We start from the raw sequence: 26,205 nt of genomic DNA on the forward strand, positions 1-26,205 counted from the left end.
GAAGCATAAGAAGTAACGTATATCTAGTTGCATAAGATTGAAGTTTTATATTACATATATTTTTATTTTTATTTATTACACATTAAACATACATAATTTATATTTTAAATAAACAAGAACTTAATTAATTATGAATACAAAAATTAAAGTTATCAATTTTTACGAAAAAGTTTTCGCCCAACGTGGGGCTCGAACCCACGACCCTGAGATTAAGAGTCTCATGCTCTACCGACTGAGCTAGCCGGGCTGTAGGGTTGTTTTTGTATAAGTTGTTTTATACCAGCAAGAAGAATATATAATATCGGTAAATATATGAAAATATATGTTTATTTTTTATTATCACTTCAAAAATATATTTAATTTATCAACTGATAATACATAACATATTTTGTAATTTTTAATATTTCGATTAAATATGTTGACCTTTAACATAAATGACAGAATTCGACAGTGATAAATAATGAAAGCGAAGAGATAAGTTTTGATCCAATATTTTCATATTTATCCAGTTTCTCTTGGAGAACTTTTTATAACACCACCCAAAATTATTTTAGGCCTAAAACTGGGACTGTTAAGTGCAATAAAATGTCTCAAGAACACATTTCCTTCCATTCGAAACGGAGTTCCATCATCAGTAACCACTCTGGTATTGAAACTAATGTTTTGTTTTGTTTTAGACGTAATAGGATATATTTTGCTATCGTTAATAGGATTACATAATGAGTTTTGTGTATTTTTGTTTAGAATAATCAATTAATTCTAGATGAAGATGACATTGAAGCAAAACATTCTTCATTAAGTTATAAGGAGAGAAGAAGGGAAGCCCATACTCAGGCGGAACAAAAACGTAGAGATGCTATTAAAAAAGGCTATGATACCTTACAAGAATTAGTCCCTACATGTCAGCAGAATGATGTATCTGGATACAAATTGAGCAAAGCTACTGTTCTGCAAAAATCAATAGATTACATTCAATATATGCAGCAGCAAAAGAAAAAACAAGAAGAGGAGAGAAATGCATTGAGGAAGGAGGTAATTGCATTACGCATAATGCAAACCAATTATGAGCAGATCGTTAAAGCACAACATTCACAACCTGGACACACCGAAACCCCTGTTTCTGATGAAGTAAAATTTTCTGTTGTAAGTTTTTTTAAACATATAGTAACATGACATGCTCAATATTTGTTTTAGTTTCAGGCAATAATGGATCAGTTGTTTAATACTTTCAGTACAATATCTGTAAGTAACTTTTCTGAACTCTCAGCAGGTGTGTTCGGATGGTTAGAAGAATATTGCAAACCTCAAACTCTAAAAGACACAGTATTTCAAGTGTTGCGCAGGCATAGTAGCCAAATGCGTGGATGATTTATAATCTAAAGCTAGGTCTGGAATTTTATATTTAGGGTTAATTTTAATGAGCTCAATATTAAGGTAAAATTTTTTTTGTTCAGATTATTCAATAGTAACTGAGTGTGGATGTATATTATAGTAATTGTGATCATATTTATAGATATATTTTTTGTTAATTGTTGCAATATATACTTTATATATATTTTAGTATACATATGTTTTTTTTGTAAAGAATCAAGAAGTGTGAGGTGTAAATGAAATTATTTTTAAGTAAAATATATATATATTTTTAACAAATTTACATAATAAACATTTTATTTAATATGCAACAAATTGCTACTCATATTCAGTCATTAGTTGCTTATAGGAAAAATATGGATATATGGAGCTCAAAATAGCTTAACTTTCCAAAATATTTTTTGGTGAAGCAATTATGTACACGTACTATTTCTATTATAAAGTTGGATACTCCAGAGCAATATTAGAAAAGTTCAGTAAAGAGCAATTGAAATTGTTTCTGGTGTCCCATAGTATATTTTTAACCATAGTCGTAAAAAAGCTAGTGTAAAGAGGCTTCTCAGTGTATCTGAAAAAATATGATAAGGAACTGTAAACTTGAGGAGATAAATATAATCACCTATCATAATGGTCCAGTAAGTCTTGCAATTTTAAAGTCAAACTATCATAGTTTTTTTTTACAATATCTAAAATCTGCTCTTCAGATGGTGTGGATAGATTTGCATTAGCCAACCACTGTTCAATTTTAGGATTAAAATGTTTTATTATTGCCCGGACATTAAAAAGAGCGTTGTTCAGCTTTAGAGCATCCTCTTTGAAGTCACCTTCACCCATTGAATATCTTAAAGCTAAGCAGATGTTTTAGTATTTCACAGTTTAAGATGATGATTCTATATTTACCCATTGAATACACATTATCAAAAACCTGATGCATCCTTATTATTTCATAATATAACTCATCATAACTGCCAGGCGTTGGTAGGAAATTATCACCATAGGTAATGAAGAAATTGAGTATATTCACAATTTTGATGGACAGATCAAATATGTTCATCTTTTTGCTCAGGTAGTTTTCATTTTGAAGAATAAACCTCAGCAGTGATATGAGTGCTGTCCAAAGCCCCTTCCACACATAGTTCACTCTTATCCGACATTTCTTCTGATAGCACAAAATTCTTTGTATAATACCAACACAGAGAATATACAGTTCCATGGGAAATTTTTTCATCATGTGGCTCAACATAAATTCTTCCAAAAGATCTAAGAAAAAAGGAAACAAACAAGTTCCAGCAAGGAACAATCAATACCGTATTTACCTAACAGTGTACAAACCAATGATTGGCTGGATGTGGTTTTATCATTAGCCAATTTTCTGTGTCTCATTGGTAGCCTATGAAGCCTCACTTTAAATGCTAAACTAACATCATGCATTAAAGAGTTTGCATATTGATCCTCCGATATACATCCTAGAATTAGAAAACACAGTTTCACTGTATTGGTACTGGCTTCTGTTTTTGTGTCTTGCATAACTATAGAGCTAAAGTAAAGATTATTTTGATGAAAATAGTTTTATCATATAAGTCAATCATATTAACCAGTATTGAAAGAATGTAACCAACAGATTAGATGGTTGGGAGGTGACATCGAAGTTAACAGGCATATTAGAGAGATCAGACAGAACTTGTACTTGATTGTGTAAAGTATTATTGGGAGAGGGAGGGCTGCTTGAGTCTGTTTGTGTCTGGGCTAAAGTTGTAATAAAATTCCTGTTTAAATGTACAGCTTCATAGAATGCTAAAAGCAAAGCATTATTTGCCCTGGAAACCAAGATAAGTGTCAGATACCAAGCACCATAGTAGATATTTAAACACAAACCTTATTTGTTGACTCCTAAAACCACCTTCTTCTGAAATAAACATGCTGCCTACCATATTAGTCAATGAGGAGAACCAACTAGAATTCTGATTTTCTATATGCTCAACATTGTACTGGTTACAAAATTCAGTCAAGGATGATGTTATTACTTGTCCATAACCATTCAAAGCTAGTTCATCGTCCAAAATTGACAGTTTTACTACATAAGGATTAGTAGCATCATATTTTCTATAATTAACTAATAGAGTAATAATAAGGACTACATCGTAGCCATGCTTTTGTCTTGTAGGAACATCTGATAATAATTTCACAAGACAATCAAATAAAGGTGATAACATAATATATTCTATTATGCTATTTTGGTTTATATTGTCAGTTCCGATTGTTAAAATTATTATTAGTTTAAGACATAACCCTTTTATAGAACCTGTATAATCTCCTGCAAAATGAAATTGTTTGAATTTCATAATAATAGAAACTCTAAAATACCTTCTAAGAATATTTGACAATAATCCAACAATTTTTGTATATTTTTAGCATAGTTATCAAATCCAGATAAAAACTCAATAGCTTGTACATTATTAGTTGTTTGATTTTCACCATATTTCTTAAAAACAGCATGTAAAAATGCACATAAAGTCTGCAAGGCATAAGGTGCCCGAACACTATTTGTTTGTGACAAAACTTCAATACAATGCGTGAACAATTCATTTAGATTTGATTTTGGAGCCAGCAACTGTTCGAAGGAGAGTTTTTGAATCTCGTTTTCCAAACTAGTCACTTTGGGTTTCAGGAGAAAAAATTCATCCCAGGAAAAATTAGTATTGCTTCCTATATCTTCGCCTTTTAGAATCGTTTCATATATTTGTACGACTTTTTCTTTAAGTTGACGTTTCGAACCACTTCCACTGCGTTTCCTTGACATTTTAACATAAGTATATTGTACTTATAAATATTTTAATGGAAATATATACCGCAAAACGGGTGTTGACAATATTTGACAATTTAAAGTAGGGTTAATTACGTCAACGTTCTTCTTCTTTTCTTATTGATACTTGATAATTAAAAGGTTATTATTTATTTATTTATGGGTTTTTGACCTATCAAATTTCCTTTGTTACATATTTGTCTTTAAGTAATTTCAGTTTTAATCTTATAACTATATATATATATAATTATTCAACACAAAACCACAACAGTCTACAAGTCTAGATAATATTGTGTTTACATTTAGTTTTGACATTCAATCAGCTGTTGTTAAAGTATTGCATAGTTATACAAAAGTGAGAGGTTTTTGTGTTTGTGTAGCTATGTGTGATCCAAGTTTATTGTCCAAAGTTGTAGAATTGTTACGTCCAGTGAGTAAAGATGTGTTTAATGGTAAAGGAAAGTTATGTCTTTCAACTGTGTATTTACAAAAATTAAATTCAACTTTGGAAACTTATAGTCCAGAAGAATTGGCTTCCTCTTTTCACTCTACAGAAAATAAATTTAATTTACAAAGGGACCTGCAGTCTTTACAAGAACTAATAACTGGTACAATTTCATTGAAATTGACTCCAGATCTTGTTAATAATGAAGAAACTAATGAGATTGTTTTAAAGAGATTTACTAATTTGAAAGTACTGGAGATTCATAAACTTGATATAAAAACAATTATAGGAATACAAAAATTGAGGTCACAAATAGAGGAATTAACATGTATACATAGTTTAAACTCTTTAGACGATATTTTGGAAAAATGTGGAGGAGATTTCAGCCAAGGAAACTTATGGAATGCACTCAAGAAAGCTAATTTTGCACACAATCAACTCACACAAATTGATAAAAGTTTAGACTGGACACCATGGTTAACAATATTAGACTTGAGCCACAATCAATTAACTAATGTCGATTTTATTAATAACTTACCTAATTTAAAACATTTGAATATATCATTCAATAAATTAAACCAAGTTCCAAAATTTAAAGGACAGATATGTAAGAGATTGCAAGTATTAACTCTTAATAATAACTTTATTGAGGATATTTCTGGCCTTGGTCACCTTTCAACCATTGTACAATTGGATTTGAGTCAAAATTGTATTATGGACCATAATGTTCTGCTATATATAGGTCATTTGGCTTCATTAAATTGCTTAAATATTCAAAGGAATCCTATAAGCTTTCATCCTCATCATAGAAATACAACATGTCAATACCTCAATAAAAATGTGGTTACTTTAAACTTGCTTTTGGATAATATACCTTTAAATAAAATTGAAAGATCATTCACCGGAAGTCGTCATCCAATATCGCAGAGTTCTTTGAGCTCTAGTAACAATTCTTCATTGAATTCGTTGGAATGCTCATCACAAGAGAAACAGAAAAGAGTTAGAAATGTAACTATACATGAAAGCAACAATATAGTAACGGAAAACAAGAAAGTAACTCCTGTATCTACACCCAAATCTAATATGGTACATTTGGAGATGAAAAAACAGGTAAGTGTTTAAAGGCATGCATGTATTGGATGGTGAATATTGATGGTTCCCAGGTTGAGCAGCTACGCGAAAGCTACGGGGACTACTGGCTGCATAGGCAGTCTGGAATTATCTTCCAGGATGTTCTAGGATTTGAAAAGTCTTCGGTGTTGAGTTCGACGCCCTCCGACGCCAATCCCAGCGATCTTTATTTCGAAAAGGCCCTCGATTCAGGCGAGAGCAAAAACGACAGTGCCATATTCGAAACAGCAAGCGACGAAATTGCCAAAGACGAAGCGAGCGAAAAGGCGAACATTACGAAGGACACTATTGAGGAGGATTTTTTCGCGTCGGCGGAAAATTCGGAATCTGAAGAATCCGCTGAAAAACAATCGCTGGACGACGAAGACGCCAATAAATCTGAGATCTTTTACGCCTACTCCGATCCCAATAACACAGAATGCGATTTGTGTTTGATGGTTTCGGATACGTATCTGTCGGAAATGGATAGCGTTTCTTTGAAGAAAAAATCCAGGTAAATATGTTCAATACGTTTTATGATTCTTTAAGTCGATATCTTTTCCATGAAGCAAAAAATAGTGTTGAAATACTGGGGACTACTTGCCTCTTTGTTTGGTGAGCAGTCGAAGTTCTCTGATATGTCTATGTTCATAACGTTTTCAATACTTGCCAGCCTATGCAAGCTATTGATTCATCAACTGTTCCTTATTCGATATACTATTTTATAGTTGGAGTTTCGATATGGTTATCATTTGCCGTATGGGTGAAGCTCAAAATGCAGTCCATTTGGAGTTCGACACGGTACGCAAAGACAGAAAGTGCCGTGACTATTACATGGAGGAGAGCGAGATTTTCGTCAACCTGATTCAGTCCAAGGTGAAAGAGATCCCCCAGAAGAAAGTGACGTACCAGTGTATGAAGTGCGACGAGTACTTTTCTATAGCGAAGAAAAATGTTCGGGAAGAAGAGAGAAGGCAATCCAGTGTCATATGTCCAAAGTGCAATAGCGATTACGTGATCATCAAACAAAGTTAGAACTTGTGTTGATAGGGAGTACCTTAAATTATTATTCATCTTAGAATTAAGCTTGTTATTTTTTATATAAGTTTGTTTTATGTATATAGTTGATATTTTCTAATAAAAAATGCTATTTCCAATTTAGTACTGTTTTTAATTTTGTTCAAAGACTACCAAAGTAAATCTTTGCCCCGTTGTACACCTGGCTTCTTAAGAAAAACACACATTCAGAACAAGAAGAGGTCAAAATGTATACTACAAAAGGTACAAGTAAGAAAACTGATAGTAAAATAAAATGCATTTTCTTAAAAAGTGGAAGATAGGTGACGGTGGCGGCATAGATATCTCCGATAGAAACATGATAATGCAATAAGTTAGGTTTGTATGTATCAATATTTGCTAACTTCTAATAGATCCCACTTAGAAGCAGACCTGCAGAGAAAGCAGAGAACGTGTAGCAGCATTTTTGACAAACTCAGTTTTTCATCACTGATAATATATTTTTTAAAGACTTGTAATGAGTAAATATCTTCCCAATAGTGATATAATTTTTTTGGAAATAGTCCAAGGAAGCCTAGAACTCCCAGTCTGGAAACTACTTTTTTCAAGACGGTTGACATGCTACCTCAAGTTATACTAAACTGATTTACTTCAAATTTGGTGTGAGCTTTCTCTATACGCTATTCTATTGTACGAAGTATAACAAAATTTGGTAACAGCCGTAATTTGAAGAAAAAAAATTGTTTGATTTTTTTAACTTGAACTATAGCAGCACTTCTGCCGATTAAGAATTTTCTTTTTTCTTGGATTCAGATTACTAGACAGCTTGTAATCCTGTCAACGAGGGCGCGCATGTACGCCATCTATTTGTGACCCTCCCATTTCACGAGCCTGTGAATTTTTAGAGTTGAATTTTGAATATTTGAAATTAAATTGGTCAATCCAAAAGTATTCTTGAATTCTCCTCTTCAAGACGTGCCTACTGATAATGCTCAGTTGGCACCTATGAGAAAGCGTTGCATTTACTGTCCCAGACGTACAGATAGAAAATTCAAGTCTATTTGTTACTTTTATCCAAATCATAACAAAGCTGTATATACTGTTTGTGACCAAAGAAATTATTGGAGTCACTTACATTTCCTCAAAGTATATATTTTTATTTGTTTTTTAGTTGATTTATACTTATTATTATACAGAAAAGCAGGCCATAATTTTTAAGCGATTGAGTTACAATATAAGAGAAAATGTAGCGGCATCTTTCTTTAATAATTTTGTGTCAACAGATGTCTGATTTGCAACATCTTTTTCTTTTTGTTTCAATACAATTTGATTATTTTTGGGGTCTCTGAAGACCCCACACGACTGCCAGGGCCTAAAATAGGCGCCGCAGGCGGAGGATTAAGAAGTGTTAATATAAATTAAGGAAAAAATCTGGAAGAAAGGAAATGAAAAACAGTTTAAATTTTCACACAAATAATTTATTAAGTAAATAAAATATATCGAGTACGTTGTACATTTACGTTTTAAAATAGATTTTTTTGTAATTTTTCGTCTTTTTTAAATATAATGTTTTTCTATCACACCTACGGACTAATTATTCAAAATAAACAAAAAGGTCACTTTTGCGATAACATAATCTTTTTTCAGATTTTTTTTGGGTAGGGCTTTCGTGGAGACTTTGCCGGGCTCTTGTGCAATCTCCGAATTCAGGCGATCGTTCACTAGCGCAACTCGAATGAAAGAGTGACGAAAGAAAAAAGAATACTCCGTTTGCCGGCCCCAGGGATTACCACCCTTCGTAACCCAAAGTATGGTTTCTAAATCGTTTCACAGCGTTATACACTTTCTTCCTCAAGTAAAACTGATCTCGACGATTAGAAAGAAAAGACAATGCACTTTTAAATACCCATTTTAATCCTCTCAACAATTATGTTTCAAAAGATCGCCCTTTCGGGAACGGGGAGTCAAAACCGACGGTGCAGAGTAGTTGAAAAAATTATTAACCTGTTCGAAGACATCGTTCGACCTTTGGAACGAAGGCTGCAACATCCCTAATAAAAGTCCGTTTCTGTTTACATATATTGCACTGTCCTTTTCCGTCATGTTCGCAGCTTCCGGAATCGACTCAGTACTCTACGTCGGACCCCTGAACCCCGGGGGCGATCTCCGACAACAAAAATAAGGAAACTAAAGAGATAAATTCGTCTTAAACTTTATGCAAAAAAAACTTAATTAAAACCTAAAAGGGAAATATACTACACGTGTTAAAAATTAAATATGTTTTGTTACATTATGATGATAAAACATTTATAAGCTAAATTAGGTACTTATTATGTAAACACAAAAAAAAGTGTGTCAGAACTTGAAGCGAACGAACGTCTCGCGACAAAAACGATTTCTTCTGCAATTTGTGCTCGGGAACGGAAACAAGTATCCGCCCTATGCAGATAGTTTTGGTACGTGTAACCCGTGGATACAACGCGCGCCCGTGTCTTTGGACCGGGAGCGATGCGAGCTGCACACAGAACGGATCCGCGGCCGCGCGAGGCCCGCACGGCATTCCCGATTTCCCCGTATCGAATCCAAACTACTGTCGCCTCGACTTCCGGACGGTCCGAACCGGGAGGGATGAAGTTTTGTTTTTTTTACGCTGGATACAAAAATATGGCCACTGCGGAGACCATCCCTAAGAAAATATCCGAAAGGAAGGTTTGCTCTCCTCTATTTCTCTCGGTAAATTAAGTTGTAGTTAAAGCTGATGGAGGTCGATTCATTTATTGTACTTTCTACCTCGTTTAGATTTTTCTGCGCGATTGGGATCAATCAATAACGACAATGACGCACCCGCGGTTTCTTAAAATCCTGAACAGAAGTAACCGAACCGAGCCTAAGTACCACCAGTTCGACTGCGGAAAGTGGTAGAATTAAGGAAAACCCAAACCTCGGGGGGAGGGAATCACTTTGAGTACTCACTACACGACAAAACATAAGACAGAGCAATTTTCGCGGTGCAGAGGGTTGTATAAGCTACATCTAGAGATGTCGGAAAATATTTGATACGATTACTATTATTGGCGAAGCGGACGCGGGTTGGACGGTGACCTCACGCAAAGATCTCCAATTACAATGATTTGAATATATATTTTTAAAAAAACAAACAATATGACATCGTCTCATAGCGACTGTGTGAGTTCACCGAAGCGCCCAGCGTACCGCTCCTGAGTTTGGTTAAAACTTTGTTGAGGGCTGCCCCGAGAAAAAAATCCATGGCTGCCACACTATGTTATAAAAAACATTTTGATATATCGGTTTTGATTTGCATGATGTCGAGTTACGTTCTACTTGATCTTTTTGATATGGTGAGCAAACGCCTTTTGATACTGGAAAAAAATCCGGACTGGCAGCGATGGGGGTTTCAAGGAGCGAGTACCCTACATTCACATTATTTGGCTAAAAACTATTTTTTAACTGGTTTTGCAGGCTGCAGCTACACATTTACTACGGAATTCAAGCTTTATATCGTGGACTTTAAAGTGTAGAGGCTTGGCGACGGCCCGCGCCCCTTTATTTTTATGCGGAATTGTTTTTTTTTTGGTTTTGTCGATAGACCTCGTTTTCTCCCACGGTGCCTGAAACAGAAACAAAAACGGGTATGAATGCCGCATCGAATCGAAATAAAATTCCGACACCGACCTTTTGCTTCCTCAAAAACCATGGTTTGACCGCCTTAAAGTTTCGCGTATCGCTTACGTTGTTTCGGTTGCTGTCTCGTCTTTATCTTCTTGGTCTGCTTCTCGTCCTCTTTCTCTTCGGACGATTTTCGCTTGGCGCCACGGATCGAGGCTGCATTCGTTGAAACACAGGGTGGTGTCTCAGACTAAAAACCAATGCAACATAAGTGATTATCGACCACCGTCAACGATTACTGGTATCTTAAATGAAATTTCGGTATTTTACGGCCGACTTACCAAGCATTTATTTTATATATATTTTATTTTACAAATAATATTAACTCTGAGAAGTTCCTGGCGATTTTCCCGATAGATGACATTATATGCAAGTCCGAAAACACAAACAGCAACGATGTCATTAAACGCAATCAATACTGAGGCAGTGGCTGCAAAGTTATTTGCGTTTGAAGATACAGGAAAAACTTCTGAACCACGACGTCTTATCACTCCATGATAAAGAATCGTTAAAAAATTAAAGCATTTAATGGACAATGGTTTTATCTCATCCGCTATATAATGTGCCCTGTTTTCCACGCGATTTTTGTTATGCTTTCGACTTTGGACAGCGTTCCCCTAAAGCTTTGGCTAACTTTCCCCTAAATTTTGTTAAACTTCTCCAGGAATATTATGATGGATTCATTAACTGTATGACAGTGGGAAATAATTTGTTGAGTTCATTTGAGATCCGACCCGGTGTTCACTATTTACATGCTCCTCTACTGCTTGCCAATATAAGAACGCGTCTATTATTATTATACTAAAAAGTATTTAAAGAGGCACGGTGTTTAGCATGATGCTAAATATTTGATAGCATTGGCCGCCATGTAATTCCCATTGTAATACCATAAGACAGAAAATGTCCAATTATTGACAACTGTCATCTGCTATTCTGCAATTCAATGACATCTGCTTTGTGCAAGTGCAGGAGCTCAAGCTACTTGTTAAGTTACTACAAGTTACTTGGGATCTGTAACACAGAAGAATAGCAGAAGCTTTGACTCCTCTACGCGTATGAAACGGGGAAATGCAATCAAGATTAAAATCGGGTCCTTCCTCTAAACTCTTATTTTGCCCATTACTCTACATACCTCCAAGACATGGATATTTATGCATTCGCAAATTAGGTATCTCATTCCAAGATAGAATTTGTTCAAATAAAAGGACAAACAGTGCACCTTGAGAAAGAGATCCACGGATGCAGATTTCAATGGTTTGGGCATGTTTTCCCAATGAAAAATGAACGGATTCCCACAAACTTCTGTGGCAAAAAACCGACCTTTTAGATGAAAGACGGAACGAGTAACTTGGGAAAAGACATGGATCAAAATCATATAAAGTGACGAAGGCTAGTAATACTACCCAAAACCAAACCAGCAGTGGCAAGATCTGACCTCCGGCGAAGAATGTTCAAAGTCCTACCAAATCAACAGTGAGCTATATTTCTTGTTGAAGTTTTATACCATATGAGTTGTTTACAATAAATCTACTGAAAACGCTTAAGTAAGAATATTATCCCGCATACCATATCGTCCAGACATTGTCCCTTTTGATTTTCGCTAATCTCCATTTATGATTAGATGTTCTGACTGAAGAGCGCTTTGTTCATCCTTATAAAGATACTCGAAAATAAACTGACCTTTAAATAGACTCAAATGTTTTATTGCTCTGAGATGGCTTTAAAAAGTCATAAGATAAATAAGCGTTCAGCAATGTGTTTTATAGGTTATAAATAACGCATCAATCTTGACAAACCAAACAGTGAGATTTCTTGAAGATCTTAATATTTTACATACATACCTTTTTATCTTTTATAGGGGCATCTATTTCTATTTTTGCAATGGGAGTCTCCTCTTCATTAGATTTATTTGAACCTTGTTCCACACTGTGAATGGACATGTCATATATCGGCGGTTCGAATCCTATAAATAATACCGGGATTAGATTAAAGATGACACGCGAACATTACCCCCTAGCTTACCCAGTCCTTCAGGATTAACACCTTGGTTCATCAAGGCCTGCAACTCTTCAGGATGAGGACTAACTGGACTACCGCATGTATTGCATAGTGGGGGAGTCGCGGGTGACTTGCATCGCCAATACTGCAACTCTGTCTTGCACTTGTTCAGTTCCTGGAGCAACGTGCTGAATTTTCTCGATATTTCCTCGTTTTTCTTATCATAATCGTCCAATCTGTTGAGACCAAAAATTAATTGACAATATAGATATGATATGATATTGAACATACCTTGTAGCATATTCCAGAGTTTGTTTTTGTTGATCCGCAAGCTGTTTCTGTTGCTCGCTGATCTGTTTCTGTTGTTCTGCCGTTTTCTTCTTACAAGCTTTCAGTTCCTGTCTTAAAGCAGTCAACTGATTGTTATATCTCTTCATACCCTGTTTAATTTTGCGGATTCGCTTACGCAGGACCATATTTGACTGGGGAATCTCCACAAACTCCTAAAACAAGGAAAAGCGTTTAATTCTTCCAATGGTTGTAACTACAGCATCACTGACCTCTCCGTCTAGAACATCAGGATCGTTATGATCAACTTTAGAGGAGTCTGATGATAGATTTGGTGACTCCAAGCAGTATTTGCTGGTATTACTGCCTATTTGCAAAAATACCTGGGGTTAATACGAGAACATGCTGGCGAAAATTCAGAAAACTTACCGCTAAAGGTAGTCGGGAAATTTAAAAAATCTGCGCTAAAATATGCTATTTCTGGTAAGTTTGGTTCGATCTTTTCCTTGAAGTATTCCATTGCCATGGTGGACAAATCGAACAATTCATCCGTAACTTTATAAGGTAAATCTAATTTTGGAGTAGTCTGAAAAAAAAAAGATGGGATTAAAACAAAATCGAATCGACAAAACCAAAAAATTAAACCTTAATATAATGTAAGATAGAGTGAACTTCATCAAGGATCTCTCCGGGGAAAAAGCAAATATGTTTCCTTTCTATGTGCTTCCCGAAAGACATTTGGAGCAGGGTCAGACGCATGTGAAGGGTCTCGATGATGTCGCTCTCGCAGGCCAGATAGTGGTTCCTGCGCGCGGACTCCCGACGTGGCATTTTCTTTTTGATGTCTTGGAATCGGCTGAGCATCTGGGTTTGTAATTTGGCGAACGCTGAATTTAGAAGATAACCGCAGATCTGATCGACACGACGGCAAACCTGATCAAATGCAACGTTAGCAACTAGCAATAGTGATACGTTTCAATCTGCCTTACCAGTCGAAGTTTGCAAATTTCCTTGAATGATAAATAGCCAAAAATTTTTTCAATTATTTCTTGAGGCATATCTAAAAATCGCATTGTTGATGTCATCTGCGGTTGGACCCTAAAAAAACTTGTCACATATAGAACTGTACTATTTTTACTTAACACCGATTTTATTAAAGCCTACGTCATATTTTATTACATCGTAAGTATATCGAAAACAATGTTTCGGTATAAAGCAAGGAGATCTTCCTTGGAAATGTTTCATAATGAGTTATTTGGGTTATTGTTGAGAAGTTTTATTAATCAAATACGCTTTTTACGGTCCAACATACATGTGGTAGCAAACGGAGACGTTTTACCGCAGTTACTATGTACGTGTGCATAAAAGAAAATGTTTATAAGATCGGCAATTACTTGCATCGCATAGCGAAATGATTATTTATTCTAGAGAGCAGAAAAGGTTATGTAACCATGAATTTATTAAAACAAACAAGCCGATTATCTACTTAAAAGTCATTTGAAAACAATCCTCCGCATTTTCTTCCTTCTTCGCGTATTCCTAATTTAACACTTCGCTCGGTCGTTTGTACTATACAATTTTATAGACATAGCATAAAATGAGGAAAATTACATCTCTTACTTACATTAAATTCTAATGATGATGATTTCGTCTTATAAGTTGAAATAATACCTCAATTTATTTTCCAGAACAAAATACTAATTAATCTTAAAATAACTCAGAATCAAACTAATATGATTATCAATAGTTCTTAGCTTGTTTATTGCTAAATTGCATATTAGTGACATTAAACAAATGACAAAATGTATTGCTTACTTGACAGATTGCACTAGATTCTGGGATTGAGGACTGGACCAACCACAGTGAGCCATGGCAGTAACACTATTTCTAGTAAACTTGGCTGGGCCATAATTTTCCATGTGTTGTGATTGCACGCCACTAGGACCTGCTGCATTTGAGGTGTCTGAATTACTGCTACCAATTGACATTAGCCTGGTAGACACCATTGTTGCAAAAAATGGACCTAAGATTACTTATAAATTAATATGTAATCTGAAACAAACACTAAAAAGAAAATACAAATCAATATATCCCACAAAACTGTGCCCTGCTTCTATCAAACCCATGTTTGTTAACTTAGTAAAACAATGAACATATTGTTTTTGTTTGATAGTAAAAAATAGAAAACACATCTACTTTAAAGATAATAAGGTCATAGTCATAGGTAGAATCAATGTGATTAAAGTCTGTTTACAGTAATTGTTATTGAGTAAAAATAATATAAAACATAATTCAATTTTTAATATAAACATCTCCTAAATTCGCGGAACCGTTATATGCTTAAAAACTATGCCTGCTACTAAATGTTAAAGCCATCGTCTTAATTGAAAAATGATTGATATTATATCCATCATGCTTCAAAACTAATAAATATATAAATTTTATCATTAATATTTAAATATTAATAAACAAAATTGTAAGTCGTTTATATAAAGTGAAAACAAAATTACGGGTAAAATATGTCTTTGTATATTGCTACTATGAAAGCAGACACAAGTTTAATATTGAATGTTAATCTTAGAACAATATCATCTTTTTAATTATCTCTATACCGTGCAAAAATATTAGCTCATCCTAGTCCAGATACCAAAAAATACTGTTAAGACCAAGCCACTTATCATCTCAAGACATATTTTAGTATTGTATAATAGTAAAAAAAGTTTAAAAAAACACATAGCAATTTAAATGGCTTGCAAATTACAAATCACTGACTTACCAGTTGCTTAAATTCTAATAACTTTTTCAATCAGAAACTATTACATTTTGTCAATCATTCCAGTTCCCCCGACGGTGGTCTTCAAAATTTTACACTTATATTTGGGTGAACTTTTTTACTGTTGTGGAACTTTTAAAGTGAACTTTCAAATAGTGCATTTAAAAGGTAGTGTGAATTAAAAAGGGCAGAAAAAGTCACAATTTTCAGGAAGTTTTACCGAAAAAATCGTGAAGAAACCCAGAAATTTGTCATTGCAAGAACCCACTGTTGGACCAAGACACGGGCTGTTGCCACATTTTCTCAAATTTTACAGCAGAAAATCTTGGCTATTTTTATCCGAAAGTTTCTCACAAAGAAAACAAAAATTTATCGGCAAAAATATAGTTCAATAATGAATAACCCTTTTATATCATGTTGCAGGATAATAATACTATTCTTGATATTTTTCTAGATAAATGCAGATTATGTAATATTTCAACAGGATTGTATTAAATAGAATAATTTTTAAACGATCAATAATGATGGATCTTTCGTATATACTATATGATAGTCGCTAATATCGATAACATTTTGATAAAATTACTTAAAATACCCTATAAATTTCTGCGTTCACATCAAAAAACTGAGTAAAATTAAATATGTTGTCCGGCTATTTTATAATTATTGAACGAATTGGCAACGTGAGTTGATACACGAGGCACATGCGTATAAACACAAAACGATGTGCGCGCTTAGTCGAAAAAATTTAATATGTTTTTATCAAAAAATTATTATTTGAAATGTCTTCATCTTAGAATATAAGAACAAATTATATAGTTTTTACATCTAAAAAACATTAATTGAATAATTTAAAAGCTTAAACAAGATATAAAAGGAAAAAAGATGCTATATGTCTTATTTTTTTCTACGGTTTTATTATAATCTATTTATAAGTAGTGACTTTTTCTGAAGTTGTTAAAATCAACTATTCAAGTAAATATCTTATAATTATTTCTAACAATTATATATTAATAAAATAGATGTCGCTGTTTATCATAATTTTAATATTGAAAATTTGAATTAGTCAGTTTGACGTAAATTCTTTGTGGTTATGTTACACTAAACTATTGAAGGGGGTTGAGTATTTTTTATAATTGCTTAAGAATTTAAGGGTAAAACTGTTCAACGAAATATTTAAACATGTCATTTACATTTGGGAACACAAGTTTTGGTAATACTACACAAAAACGTAAGTAATGCAATATTTGATTAAAACTTTTATTCTAACACTAAAAAAACAATAACATTGGAAGTTTTATGGTAAACTGTGCAGCTTTTCATTGTTAATATCGCAGTCGTTAATTCCTTTTTTTCTTTGAGTTACATTATAGTGTCCTGTGGTAGTTTTAATTCTTTTCATAGCATTTTTCTTCCTCATAAATGTAAATATGAGGCAAAATATTGAAATGGCAATAAGAATAATTGCTGCTATAATGTAACCATTAAAATAGTAGGGTATATATTCGCTCTTCTGTATAAAAATACCTTCGCCAATATTACCAATGTTTTCTATGGTTTCAACTTTCGAAGTACTAGTTGAAGTAGTGGTGTTTGGTATTAATTTTATAACTCCTGCCACAGTATCTTGAACATTACTATCGTTGTTGTTACTTAAACTATCAAAGAAATGTGTTAAAATCTTCTTTATTTCTATTGGAGGTTGAAATGGGTGTACTCTAATAATCACATGTTCTCCCTTAACTTCATCAGGATATGATTTTGGTGTTATTTCAAAGTTTATGGAGTTCAATATTTTTGGTGCATATGTAGGTTCCTGTTGTTCCTGAAAGAGAAAGCACAGTTATCAGATAGACTTAGTAACAATTAAAATACCATTTTTGGAAAGAAGAAATAGTAGACTGCATTCACCAGATTAATACAGAAACCCATTGTTCTTGTGTTTTAAACATTGAAAACTGAAAACTATGCTGTGAATGTTGAAATATTTTATCTATGCTTTTAGTTTTTAACTATTTTTGCATAATTATAAGTAATTTATTTCTATTTGTGTTTGTTTAAAACTGATTAGTAATGCACGGAAATGTTTCTATAATGACTATGCTAAACCATTTTGTTCACTTTTATGTATAGATAATATTAAAAAATATATTTTTAGCGACTGGTTTTGGCACAGCTTTTGGTGCTGCAGCCCCAACTACCCAGTCGACTGGATTTAGTTTTGGACAAACCCAGCCTGCCCCTACTTTCGGATCTGCCTTCGGAGCTACAACCACAAGCGCGCCTCCCGCTTTTGGTTCAACATTTGGCACCCCGGCATCTAGTGCCGCACCCGCCTTTGGTAGTACTTTTGGTACGCCAGCCAGTAATGCTCCTTCGTTTGGATTTGGAGCTCCGCAGTCCCAAACTACAGGCTAGTGAAACACAGTAACGGTTTATATTATAATTTCCAGATTATATTATTGTACAGTAAATTATTAGTTATTAGTAATTTTAATGTTTGTCTTAATCATAGTTCAACATTTGATAGCTTTAACATTGGATGAACACAATTTATATTTTATTATTCATTGTTAGTGTTTTATTTTTTATACGCACCGAACCAATTAAAATTGCATCTCTGCAATCATGCATTACATTGTATTATGTTTTTATTTTTATTTCACTCCAGGCCTGGCCAAACCAACAATTAATTTATTCTGAACTTAAAAAGCACATTTTAAATGAATTCACTATCGTTCTTCCAGTGATGGGTTGAACTTACGCCTTTTTCATTTGCGCACTATTATACTGTTTCTCAGGGTAATGAACCTCTGGGTTTTCCTGGAGGTGGAGTTTAGTTTTGTGATTTCTGGTCAAATTTTTGAATTCTTCTTTGGCTCGAATCCCAATGTCTCCGATGCAAGTCATTGTTGCGTATATACGACGTAATTTATTTCTTTCGTCGGACAAGGCACAATCAACCATGATTTGTAAACATAACCCAACCCAAACTATCGCTTACATTCAGATAAAAAATAATTTTGTTAATAGATCCGTGACACAGCTCGTAAAGAGTGCGAAAAACGGAATTAAGTATTCAATTGTTAGAGCGTCAATGAAGCATAATTTTACTATGAAGATTTTACTATTAATGATGAAGAAATATCGAAAATGGTACGTGCGATATTATAATTGACACCAGATTATCAGAAAATATGTAAAAAAAATTAACTAGTGCCACTTTTCAGTAAATATCCATTCTATCCTAAAAATTATAATTATTTATTATTAGCTCTAATAATATTCTTGTGCAGGTTTGTTTGGGACCGCTACTTCAAAACCTGGACTTTTTGGTACTCCAGCTACAACTAGTACTGGCTTATTTGGAGCAGCTCCTACCACCACTCCAAGTTTATTTGGAGGAGTCCAGACGTCCCAAAGCACTCCAAGTTTATTTGGTTAGTATATTTTATAGGAGGGTTTCTTTAATCAGTTATCTAATATTTTTATAAATAGGTACCAGCACTGCACCTACACCTTCTCTTTTTGGACAGCCCACTACTACAACACCTAGTCTGTTTGGTTCTTCGTTTGGCCAATCTACTACAACAGCCGCACCATTTGGTGGCACTGGTTTATTTGGTAGTTCACAAACTACCACGCCGTCCTTATTTGGACAGTTAACTACTACTGCTGCCCCAGTAAATTTTGGTGGATTTGGTACTGGTACATTTGGAGGATTCGGTACATCCGCTCAAGGTGGTGGGTTATTTGGAGCGAAACCTGCCCAGCCTACCGGTAAAAAATTCTCCATATGTATTTTCTACTTTTACATAATTTGAAAATTGTTTTATAGTTCAACAGCAGCAACAACAATCTCAACTGACGCCTCAGAGCAAGAATCAACAAGTGATTGCGTCAGTTTATGCTATCAATGTATTTAACGACGAAAGAGACGATATCTTAAAGAAATGGAACATGCTCCAGGCCTGTTGGGGCACAGGAAAGGGTTATTATCAAACCAATCAGCCTGCTGTGGAGTATGGGCCACAAAATCCATTTTACAGATTCAAAGCGATGGGTTATAATGTAATACCAGAACAGGACAATTCGGAGGGTATTGTAAAGCTTGTGTTTAACAAGAAAGTAGATGAATTAAAGTTAGTTCACAATTTCTATCCACATTGGTCTTTTTCATAGTGCAAAATTTTAGAAACCAACAAGATGTGTTGAAGAATGGAATAGGTGGTATTTTAGGGAACAGACCAAATTTAACAGTTGAGGTACTGTTAATCAAAGCTATTACAGATGGCCAGACTGAGGTAAAAGATGTGATAACAGGTCAATTGAAAAGTCCGCAGCCTACCATAGTAAAACACATTTTTTTGGCAAAATTAGTTTTTTTTATTTGACATAATTTCCTTCAAGGGTGATGCACTGATTATAGCGACCCTCCAACTTTTCAATACCATTTTTATAGTACGATTTGTCCTTTGCTTCAAAATGGGCGTCAGTTTCGGCGATCATCTCTTTATTCGACAAAAATTTCTTCCCAACGGGCATTCTTTTGAGATCTGAGAACAGGAAATAGTCGCTGGTGGCCAGATCTGGAGAATACGGTGGATGAGGAAGCAATTCGAAGCCCAATTCATGGATTTTTGCCATCGTTTTCACTAACTTGTGTCACGGTGCATTGTCTTGGTGAAGTAGCCCTTTTTTTTTCAAATGCGGCCGTTTTCTATCGATTTCGTCCTTCAAATGGTCGAATAATGCTATGTAATAGCCGCTGTTGATGGACCTTCCTTTTTCAAGGTAGTCAGTGAAAATTATTCCATGCGCATCGCAAAATACTGACGCTGACCTTGCCACTCGGATGACTGTCAATTGGACTTCGAAGTGAAATGATGGAGCCATGTTTTATCCATTGTCACATATCGACGCAAATACTCGGGTTTATTACGCTTGATCATCTTCACACAGCTCCTAATCATCAACTCGTTATTTTTGGTTAAAAGTGAGCCTGCGCGGCACCCACTTTGCACAGAGCTTTCTCATACCCAAACATTCGTGAATGATATGATGTACACGTTCAGTTGATATCTTTACAGTGTCTGCTATTTCATTCAATTTCAATTTACAGTCATTCAAAATCAGTTTGTGGATTTTTTTAATGTTTTCGTCGGTAACAACCGCTTTTGGTCGTCCACTGCGTTCACCGTCTTCGGTGCTTATTTCACCACGTCTAAACTTAGCATACCAATCCTTGATGGTTGATTTTCCTTTTCCTTCATTGTCCGGGAACTCGGCATCAAGCCAAGTTTTTGCTTAAACTGTATTTTTTCCCTTCAAAAAGCAATATTTTATCAACATGCGAAATTTCTTTTTATCGATTTTTTTCACAATAACAAAAATTGCTTCACTCAAAATGCCATAATTCATAAACTTATGATCCGATAGCTGTCAAATTTATACACGCATCTTTTGAGGGTTAGTGCTAACTAAAAACATATTAATTTAATTCTAGTAACGCCATCTATGTGTCAAGTCGGGGACTTTTCAATTGACCTGTTAAATGTTAAGGAGTCTGCAGTAATATATTTAACATTGTTTAGGTAAAAATATGTGTTTCTGAGAAGGGAGTTACTGGTACTAGTAGGAAAATACCAGCCACCGATTTGGCAACCTTTCTAAATCAACCTAGTCAAAAACAGCAACTAACTAACGTGGGAGTCAGCGCTGTTACTCCTTTTGTCACTCCTAGCAAAGCTGAACTGGAGGAATACTTAAAACAACCTCCACCAGGTGGGAACATTCAAAATCATCAATGACTTTGGGTTATTCAGAGTTATTAATGTTTAGGTATTGACCAGCAGATGTGGCAAGCTGCAATACAGGACAATCCCAATCCAAAGAAATACATACCCGTCCCTATCAACGGATTCTCAGACCTCCGCGCTCGTATGTTGAACCAGGAATACCAAACCGGACTTCACGCCTCATTCCTCGAGAAAGTTAACAAGGACATCACCGAATTGAAAACTAAACATTCCGCATCGATCGCGCAAATCAGCGAATTGAAACAGAAATTCCTGGAATTGCAGCACCGTATTTTGAGGGTGTTGGTAAAACAGGAGAGTACCAGGAAGGTGGGAATAGCCATACAGCCGGAGGAGGAAATCCTGAGAGGACGGTTGGAGATCATGCATACTCAGTTAAATGTTCCTAAACAATTCAAAGCAAGTATACTTTTAGTTATTTTCATATAAAAATTGAAATAAAATCCTATTAATATTTTCTTTAAAAAAATTAAAGTTAATATGTGGACCATAAAATTAATAATGAACAAGAGCAATTATAATCAAATTTGATATTAATAGACGATAATAGAAGATGAATGGATTGAACTGAGAAAGAGCATTTAGTTATCGGTGTGCTTATGATCTATTTGTACATTGAACCAATGTATCTATATTGATAAACTTATCTGAATAATATAACTTTAAACTATATGGTTTGTTCATAACTTACAAAGAAGCTTTCAAGAACCTTTAAAGTATACCGTCTATTCCTCTATGCTATTATATTGCTAACTTTTTTCTAATACCTTCCTCTAACATTCCCAGTCCCAACACATCATGCTTAACTTATCTCTAACCATCTCGATCTTGGTCTTTTTTTCCTGCTTTCAGTCATTCTCAATTATATTTGTTACGTTTATTCCCTTGATATTACTCTAGTTTTGATTTGAAAATGTGTTATATTTCAGTATGTTCATTACATACAGATTAGTGTTATCTCTTTAGCAGCTTATCATCTCATATACATTCCATATATTACTTCCAATAATTCATATCTATTTATTGAATTGAAAATTTTCTCTAAATTCATCATTTCAACATTTATATTATGCTCAACGGCTCTCATTCATATTATTTCAATGAGGTGGATTATCTATAGATGCTCTTACGCAATTTATATAGAAATTTAAAAATGATGATTAGAACCACTTAAGTCTAAATTTAGACATCATTCAGCTTATATCACGTAATTTAATAACTAAAGGGTTTTATATTTTTGATTTTTTGTAGTTAAGCATCAAAATAAAGTGATAGATATAAAATTATTGAAATATATTTCTAACAACTTTTTGGGAATCATAATAAAAATTCGTCATATGATCCAGGCACGCGATTATTGTTTGTATGTGTGACTGAAGACTAAACATTTCAATTGTAAAGAAAAAATTCGAACTAAAATATGCCTAATGGCTTGGTTGGCGCAGTGCTAAAGGCGACAGGACGGTCCACCTACTGTTGCGATAGTCGCGGGTTCGAATCCTGCGGGGCATGGTCGTGAATTTATGTTTGTGATTGTTTAATATTTGCGAAGTTGGTCACTCACCAGTCGGTAGGCTTAATGCCGACGACCGTGGTTCGGAGCTGTCCAGATAAACCCTCGTTGATAAAAAGGAGACTTTAAAATATATAAAATAGAACTAATATATTTAACAATTTGGAATTTGGCAGAGTTGTTCTACCCAGTGTCTATTGATTAAAAGTTATTTTCAAGGAACCTTTAATGCCTATATTTAAAAGTGGATTATTTTTTGTTTTACAATAATTATGTGTATATATGTATTTTACCTTCATCTGTAATATACCTTATATGACGGATGAAAAAATTTCAGGTCATCAAGTCGAAGATATATCAGGGGAGACCATGCTTTTTCATTTGTAACAAATCCATAAGATCGGTTCCAAATATACTTATGAGTTTATATCTTCCATTTCTTTAGTCTATTGCAATATATTGAGATTATTTTTTATTCATATTCTTTTGCGATTACAGCTAGCTTTTGGATTTAATGCATATATATAAGATGAAATTTTGTAGTAACTTTTTCACCACTGATTATCTAATTATGGTTTTTTAAGATACTAAGTTCTGAACCCTAAACGAAAATTTTAAATATTATATTTGAATACATACATATTTTGTTTGCCACACATTGCACTGGCTTAACGATTTTATGAAGTTAGAAATTTGTCTGTTGTGCGAAAATAATTTTGGTTTACCACTGATGTGTCGTTTTGGTGGACTGCATCATGTTGCATGGATAACTGCAGGATGGCAAATCATGTACAGTCCAATCAACAGTGTTTAATTTTTCTTTAGGGTGCAATCTTTTTTAAGTATTCTTCTGCCAGTTTTGCTACGTTTTCGTCTTGTGAGCTTCCTAGAATTATCACAATAAATTAATTATCTAACAATTATAATAATTCGGACAATTTTATCTAATTACTAATTAAAACAACAATTCTGATGTATGCATTTTTCTTTTGTTAATTTATGTGATTGATGCTTATTGGTATAAACCAACGACTTGAATGGCAAGACCAAATCGTTCCAGAGGCCAATTCATGTCACTTTTGGATTGGTTATTTTTTTTAATAAATGTTTTTCCTTAGAATAAAATTCTATCATCACTACATAGTATAAAACAAAGTCGCCTTTTCTGTCCCTATATCCCTATGTGCGCTTAAATCTTTAAAACTACTCAACGGATTTTGATGCGGTTTTTTTCAATAGATAGAGTGATTCAAGAGGAAGGTTTATATGTATAATACATGCATAATATACTAAGGCAACATTGCTAATTTTAGAGGTTTCTAACGTGATGTCGTAAATTAACTTATTTTTTTAGGCTTATTTAGCAATTAGCAAAAACGCTGCCTAACCCTACGAGTTAGATCAAATTAATGTACTACAGTATTGTACACCATAAAAAGGTCTACAAAAAAGTCCGCGATGGTATATGTTTATCTTTTAGGGATAACCCACATTAACCATTTTTATTGTTTACTTTTTACGTGAGAAAATGGCTTATTTACGAAGCTATTTTAAGCAATACGGCATTAATCCTTATCGAATTAGGTACCTTAAATACAGTGTGCAATTAATATAGATCAATATGGTTCCTTACAGCATGTAAAATAAACAAATATTTTCGGAAATATTACAAATTTAAAATTTGCGTTTAAAAATGTGTAATGTAATAAAAATTGTATGAATTTAGATATTCCAAAGATAGCAGGAAATCTTCATAGTAAGTATAGGGGAAGAGGAATTGTTTTACTCCAAATTTAATGCGTGCAGGCCAAGGGCAGTAATGAATGAACCAAAAATACTGGATCGATTTTAATCATGTTTTCATTGAGTGACATAGGCATATATATTTTATGCCCGTGCAAAGTCGGAGCGGGCCGCTATGTTTTTATATACAACGTTCATATTTTTTCTGTAGTGTATTTAATTTAGTATCAGCATTGCACCCGTGCGAAGCCGGGGCGGGTCGCTAGTAGTTTGAATAAGATATTGAACGAGTATTATGGAGAGATGTTGCCTATTTGGTCATCAAAGTCAACTGCAAGGTTTTGAAATAGAAAGTAATGCGGAATATGAAGAACCGAGAAAGTCTTCAACGTCATGATTTGAGAAAAATATATTTAACCGTTTGGATCGGGAGAACAATAATGGAATCTTTTACACAGTAATCTTGTTTCTGACCTAACATTTTGTATTTTTATCACATTCTTTTCCCGTAATCCAAAATTAGTAAAATTTAACTCATGAAATTAATTAATTTTTTTGTGGGGTACTTGACATTTTCAGAAATATATAAATTTATTTCAACAAAGTAACATTTAACAAACGTGCATAACTGTTAACTAGCTTTTGAATTACAATATAAAATAGAAAACAGTATATCAGACAGTCTGTGTATTGCCGTATTTTTGATTTATGTGTCGGTATTGGGTATGGGCCAACAAATAGTGTATGTTTTTAATCAAATTAAATTCAATTACATCAAATGTAATTATAGGATTTGAAGAACGGCATCCTTTGACTCCGATGCGCTATTTTAATTTATCTCATTTGCTTCATATCGTGTTTCAGGTTTTATCAGTAATATAATATAACGAGACTCTGTTTGTACTTAGTAACGCATTTAAAATTAATGTTGGTTCTATTTTTGCATTGTTTTCCCCTCGGTTAATTGTTGTTTAATACCTACCTTGTTTAATCTATTTAATTTTATTTCAGGGCCAAATTAACGAGCTCTTATCGCACGTCAAGATGATCGAGAACAGCCAAAAGCAAAGCGAGACCAATTACAGGATCGATGCGGATGCCCAGGACGAGATCAAGCAATTTTTGAGAATGGAACAGTACGGAATTACCCAGCTAATCAGCATCATTAACAACGATATGAAATGCCTGAAAATTATTTCCACTGGGCTGAGAGAGCTTGCCGAAAAACGCCATTTTTAAAACTTACTGTCAGTTTTGGTCTTTTTTTATTCGGCCTTTATTATTATTATTTTTTATATATAAGGCCATATTTTTGTATTATTTTAGAAATAAAGTTATCGATCAAAAAGTATTTTTCTTTTATTTCGCTTCTGTTACTTTTACGTCGTGTGTTTACTTAACTAAAGTAAGGTTATGTTTCATATGTCATTATTTGTCTCCTTATTCTGACGTTTGTATTTTGATTGCCTAACTATTTAATGCGTCTGATAAATATTGAATATTTAGATTAGAAGTTAAGAAAGTTATTTCCGATAGCTTTGACTTCAAAAAATGTTCAATAAGGCACATGTTTATATTACAGTTTAGGTGTGCCAATGCAATGATCCTTCATTTAACTTAAACAAGGTTATATTTTTT

The 26,205-nt window shown here is 34.0% G+C and overlaps 6 protein-coding genes and 1 non-coding gene across 8 annotated transcripts; 3 read left to right on the plus strand and 4 right to left on the minus strand.

Moving 5' to 3' along the window:
• Positions 1–174: 174 nt before the first annotated feature.
• TRNAK-CUU (transfer RNA lysine (anticodon CUU)) lies at positions 175–247 on the minus strand. Its single transcript has one exon. It is a non-coding gene; the product is annotated as a tRNA-Lys (tRNA).
• A 192-nt stretch (positions 248–439) lies between these two features.
• On the plus strand, positions 440–1,565 carry bigmax (helix-loop-helix-leucine zipper transcription factor bigmax). The gene is made up of 3 exons (XM_076397788.1): positions 440–646; positions 764–1,143; positions 1,195–1,565. Exons 1-3 carry the CDS (start codon positions 586–588, stop codon positions 1,366–1,368), a joined length of 615 nt encoding a protein of 204 aa, XP_076253903.1. The 5' UTR covers positions 440–585; the 3' UTR covers positions 1,369–1,565.
• A 51-nt stretch (positions 1,566–1,616) lies between these two features.
• On the minus strand, positions 1,617–4,336 carry LOC143192270 (armadillo-like helical domain-containing protein 3). Its single transcript, XM_076397584.1, has 7 exons — positions 3,736–4,336; positions 3,247–3,685; positions 2,967–3,188; positions 2,688–2,908; positions 2,272–2,631; positions 1,991–2,219; positions 1,617–1,939 (listed from the first exon to the last, which is right to left on the minus strand). The coding sequence occupies exons 1-7, from the start codon at positions 4,169–4,171 to the stop codon at positions 1,807–1,809; spliced, it is 2,040 nt and encodes a 679-aa protein (XP_076253699.1). The 5' UTR covers positions 4,172–4,336; the 3' UTR covers positions 1,617–1,806.
• A 146-nt stretch (positions 4,337–4,482) lies between these two features.
• LOC143192286 (uncharacterized) lies at positions 4,483–6,890 on the plus strand. Its single transcript, XM_076397585.1, has 3 exons — positions 4,483–5,729; positions 5,783–6,243; positions 6,458–6,890. The coding sequence occupies exons 1-3, from the start codon at positions 4,557–4,559 to the stop codon at positions 6,762–6,764; spliced, it is 1,941 nt and encodes a 646-aa protein (XP_076253700.1). The 5' UTR covers positions 4,483–4,556; the 3' UTR covers positions 6,765–6,890.
• A 1,312-nt stretch (positions 6,891–8,202) lies between these two features.
• dmpd (F-box protein dampened) lies at positions 8,203–15,787 on the minus strand. Of its 2 annotated transcripts, none has more exons than XM_076397670.1 (11): positions 15,496–15,787; positions 14,535–14,742; positions 13,709–13,817; positions 13,365–13,652; positions 13,149–13,305; positions 12,992–13,086; positions 12,723–12,934; positions 12,456–12,667; positions 12,275–12,396; positions 10,440–10,623; positions 8,203–10,375 (listed from the first exon to the last, which is right to left on the minus strand). In XM_076397670.1, the coding sequence occupies exons 2-10, from the start codon at positions 14,723–14,725 to the stop codon at positions 10,474–10,476; spliced, it is 1,536 nt and encodes a 511-aa protein (XP_076253785.1). In that variant the 5' UTR covers positions 14,726–14,742; positions 15,496–15,787; the 3' UTR covers positions 8,203–10,375; positions 10,440–10,473. The 2 variants fall into 2 exon arrangements, with proteins under 2 accessions (XP_076253785.1, XP_076253796.1); XM_076397681.1 differs by having other exon boundaries at positions 14,535–14,783; positions 15,496–15,758.
• A 410-nt stretch (positions 15,788–16,197) lies between these two features.
• On the plus strand, positions 16,198–25,915 carry Nup54 (nuclear pore complex protein Nup54). The gene is made up of 9 exons (XM_076397586.1): positions 16,198–16,723; positions 17,651–17,905; positions 18,789–18,932; positions 18,991–19,272; positions 19,331–19,634; positions 19,688–19,796; positions 21,087–21,276; positions 21,334–21,710; positions 25,579–25,915. Exons 1-9 carry the CDS (start codon positions 16,675–16,677, stop codon positions 25,804–25,806), a joined length of 1,938 nt encoding a protein of 645 aa, XP_076253701.1. The 5' UTR covers positions 16,198–16,674; the 3' UTR covers positions 25,807–25,915.
• On the minus strand, positions 16,739–17,524 carry LOC143192452 (uncharacterized). The gene is made up of 2 exons (XM_076397814.1): positions 17,368–17,524; positions 16,739–17,317 (listed from the first exon to the last, which is right to left on the minus strand). Exons 1-2 carry the CDS (start codon positions 17,422–17,424, stop codon positions 16,790–16,792), a joined length of 585 nt encoding a protein of 194 aa, XP_076253929.1. The 5' UTR covers positions 17,425–17,524; the 3' UTR covers positions 16,739–16,789.
• Positions 25,916–26,205: the final 290 nt, after the last annotated feature.

The sequence above is a fragment of the Rhynchophorus ferrugineus genome, unplaced genomic scaffold (genome assembly GCF_030347505.1).
Source record: "Rhynchophorus ferrugineus isolate W39M unplaced genomic scaffold, kcgeb_rfMv2 rfM1, whole genome shotgun sequence".
Lineage (NCBI taxonomy): Eukaryota > Metazoa > Arthropoda > Insecta > Coleoptera > Curculionidae > Rhynchophorus > Rhynchophorus ferrugineus.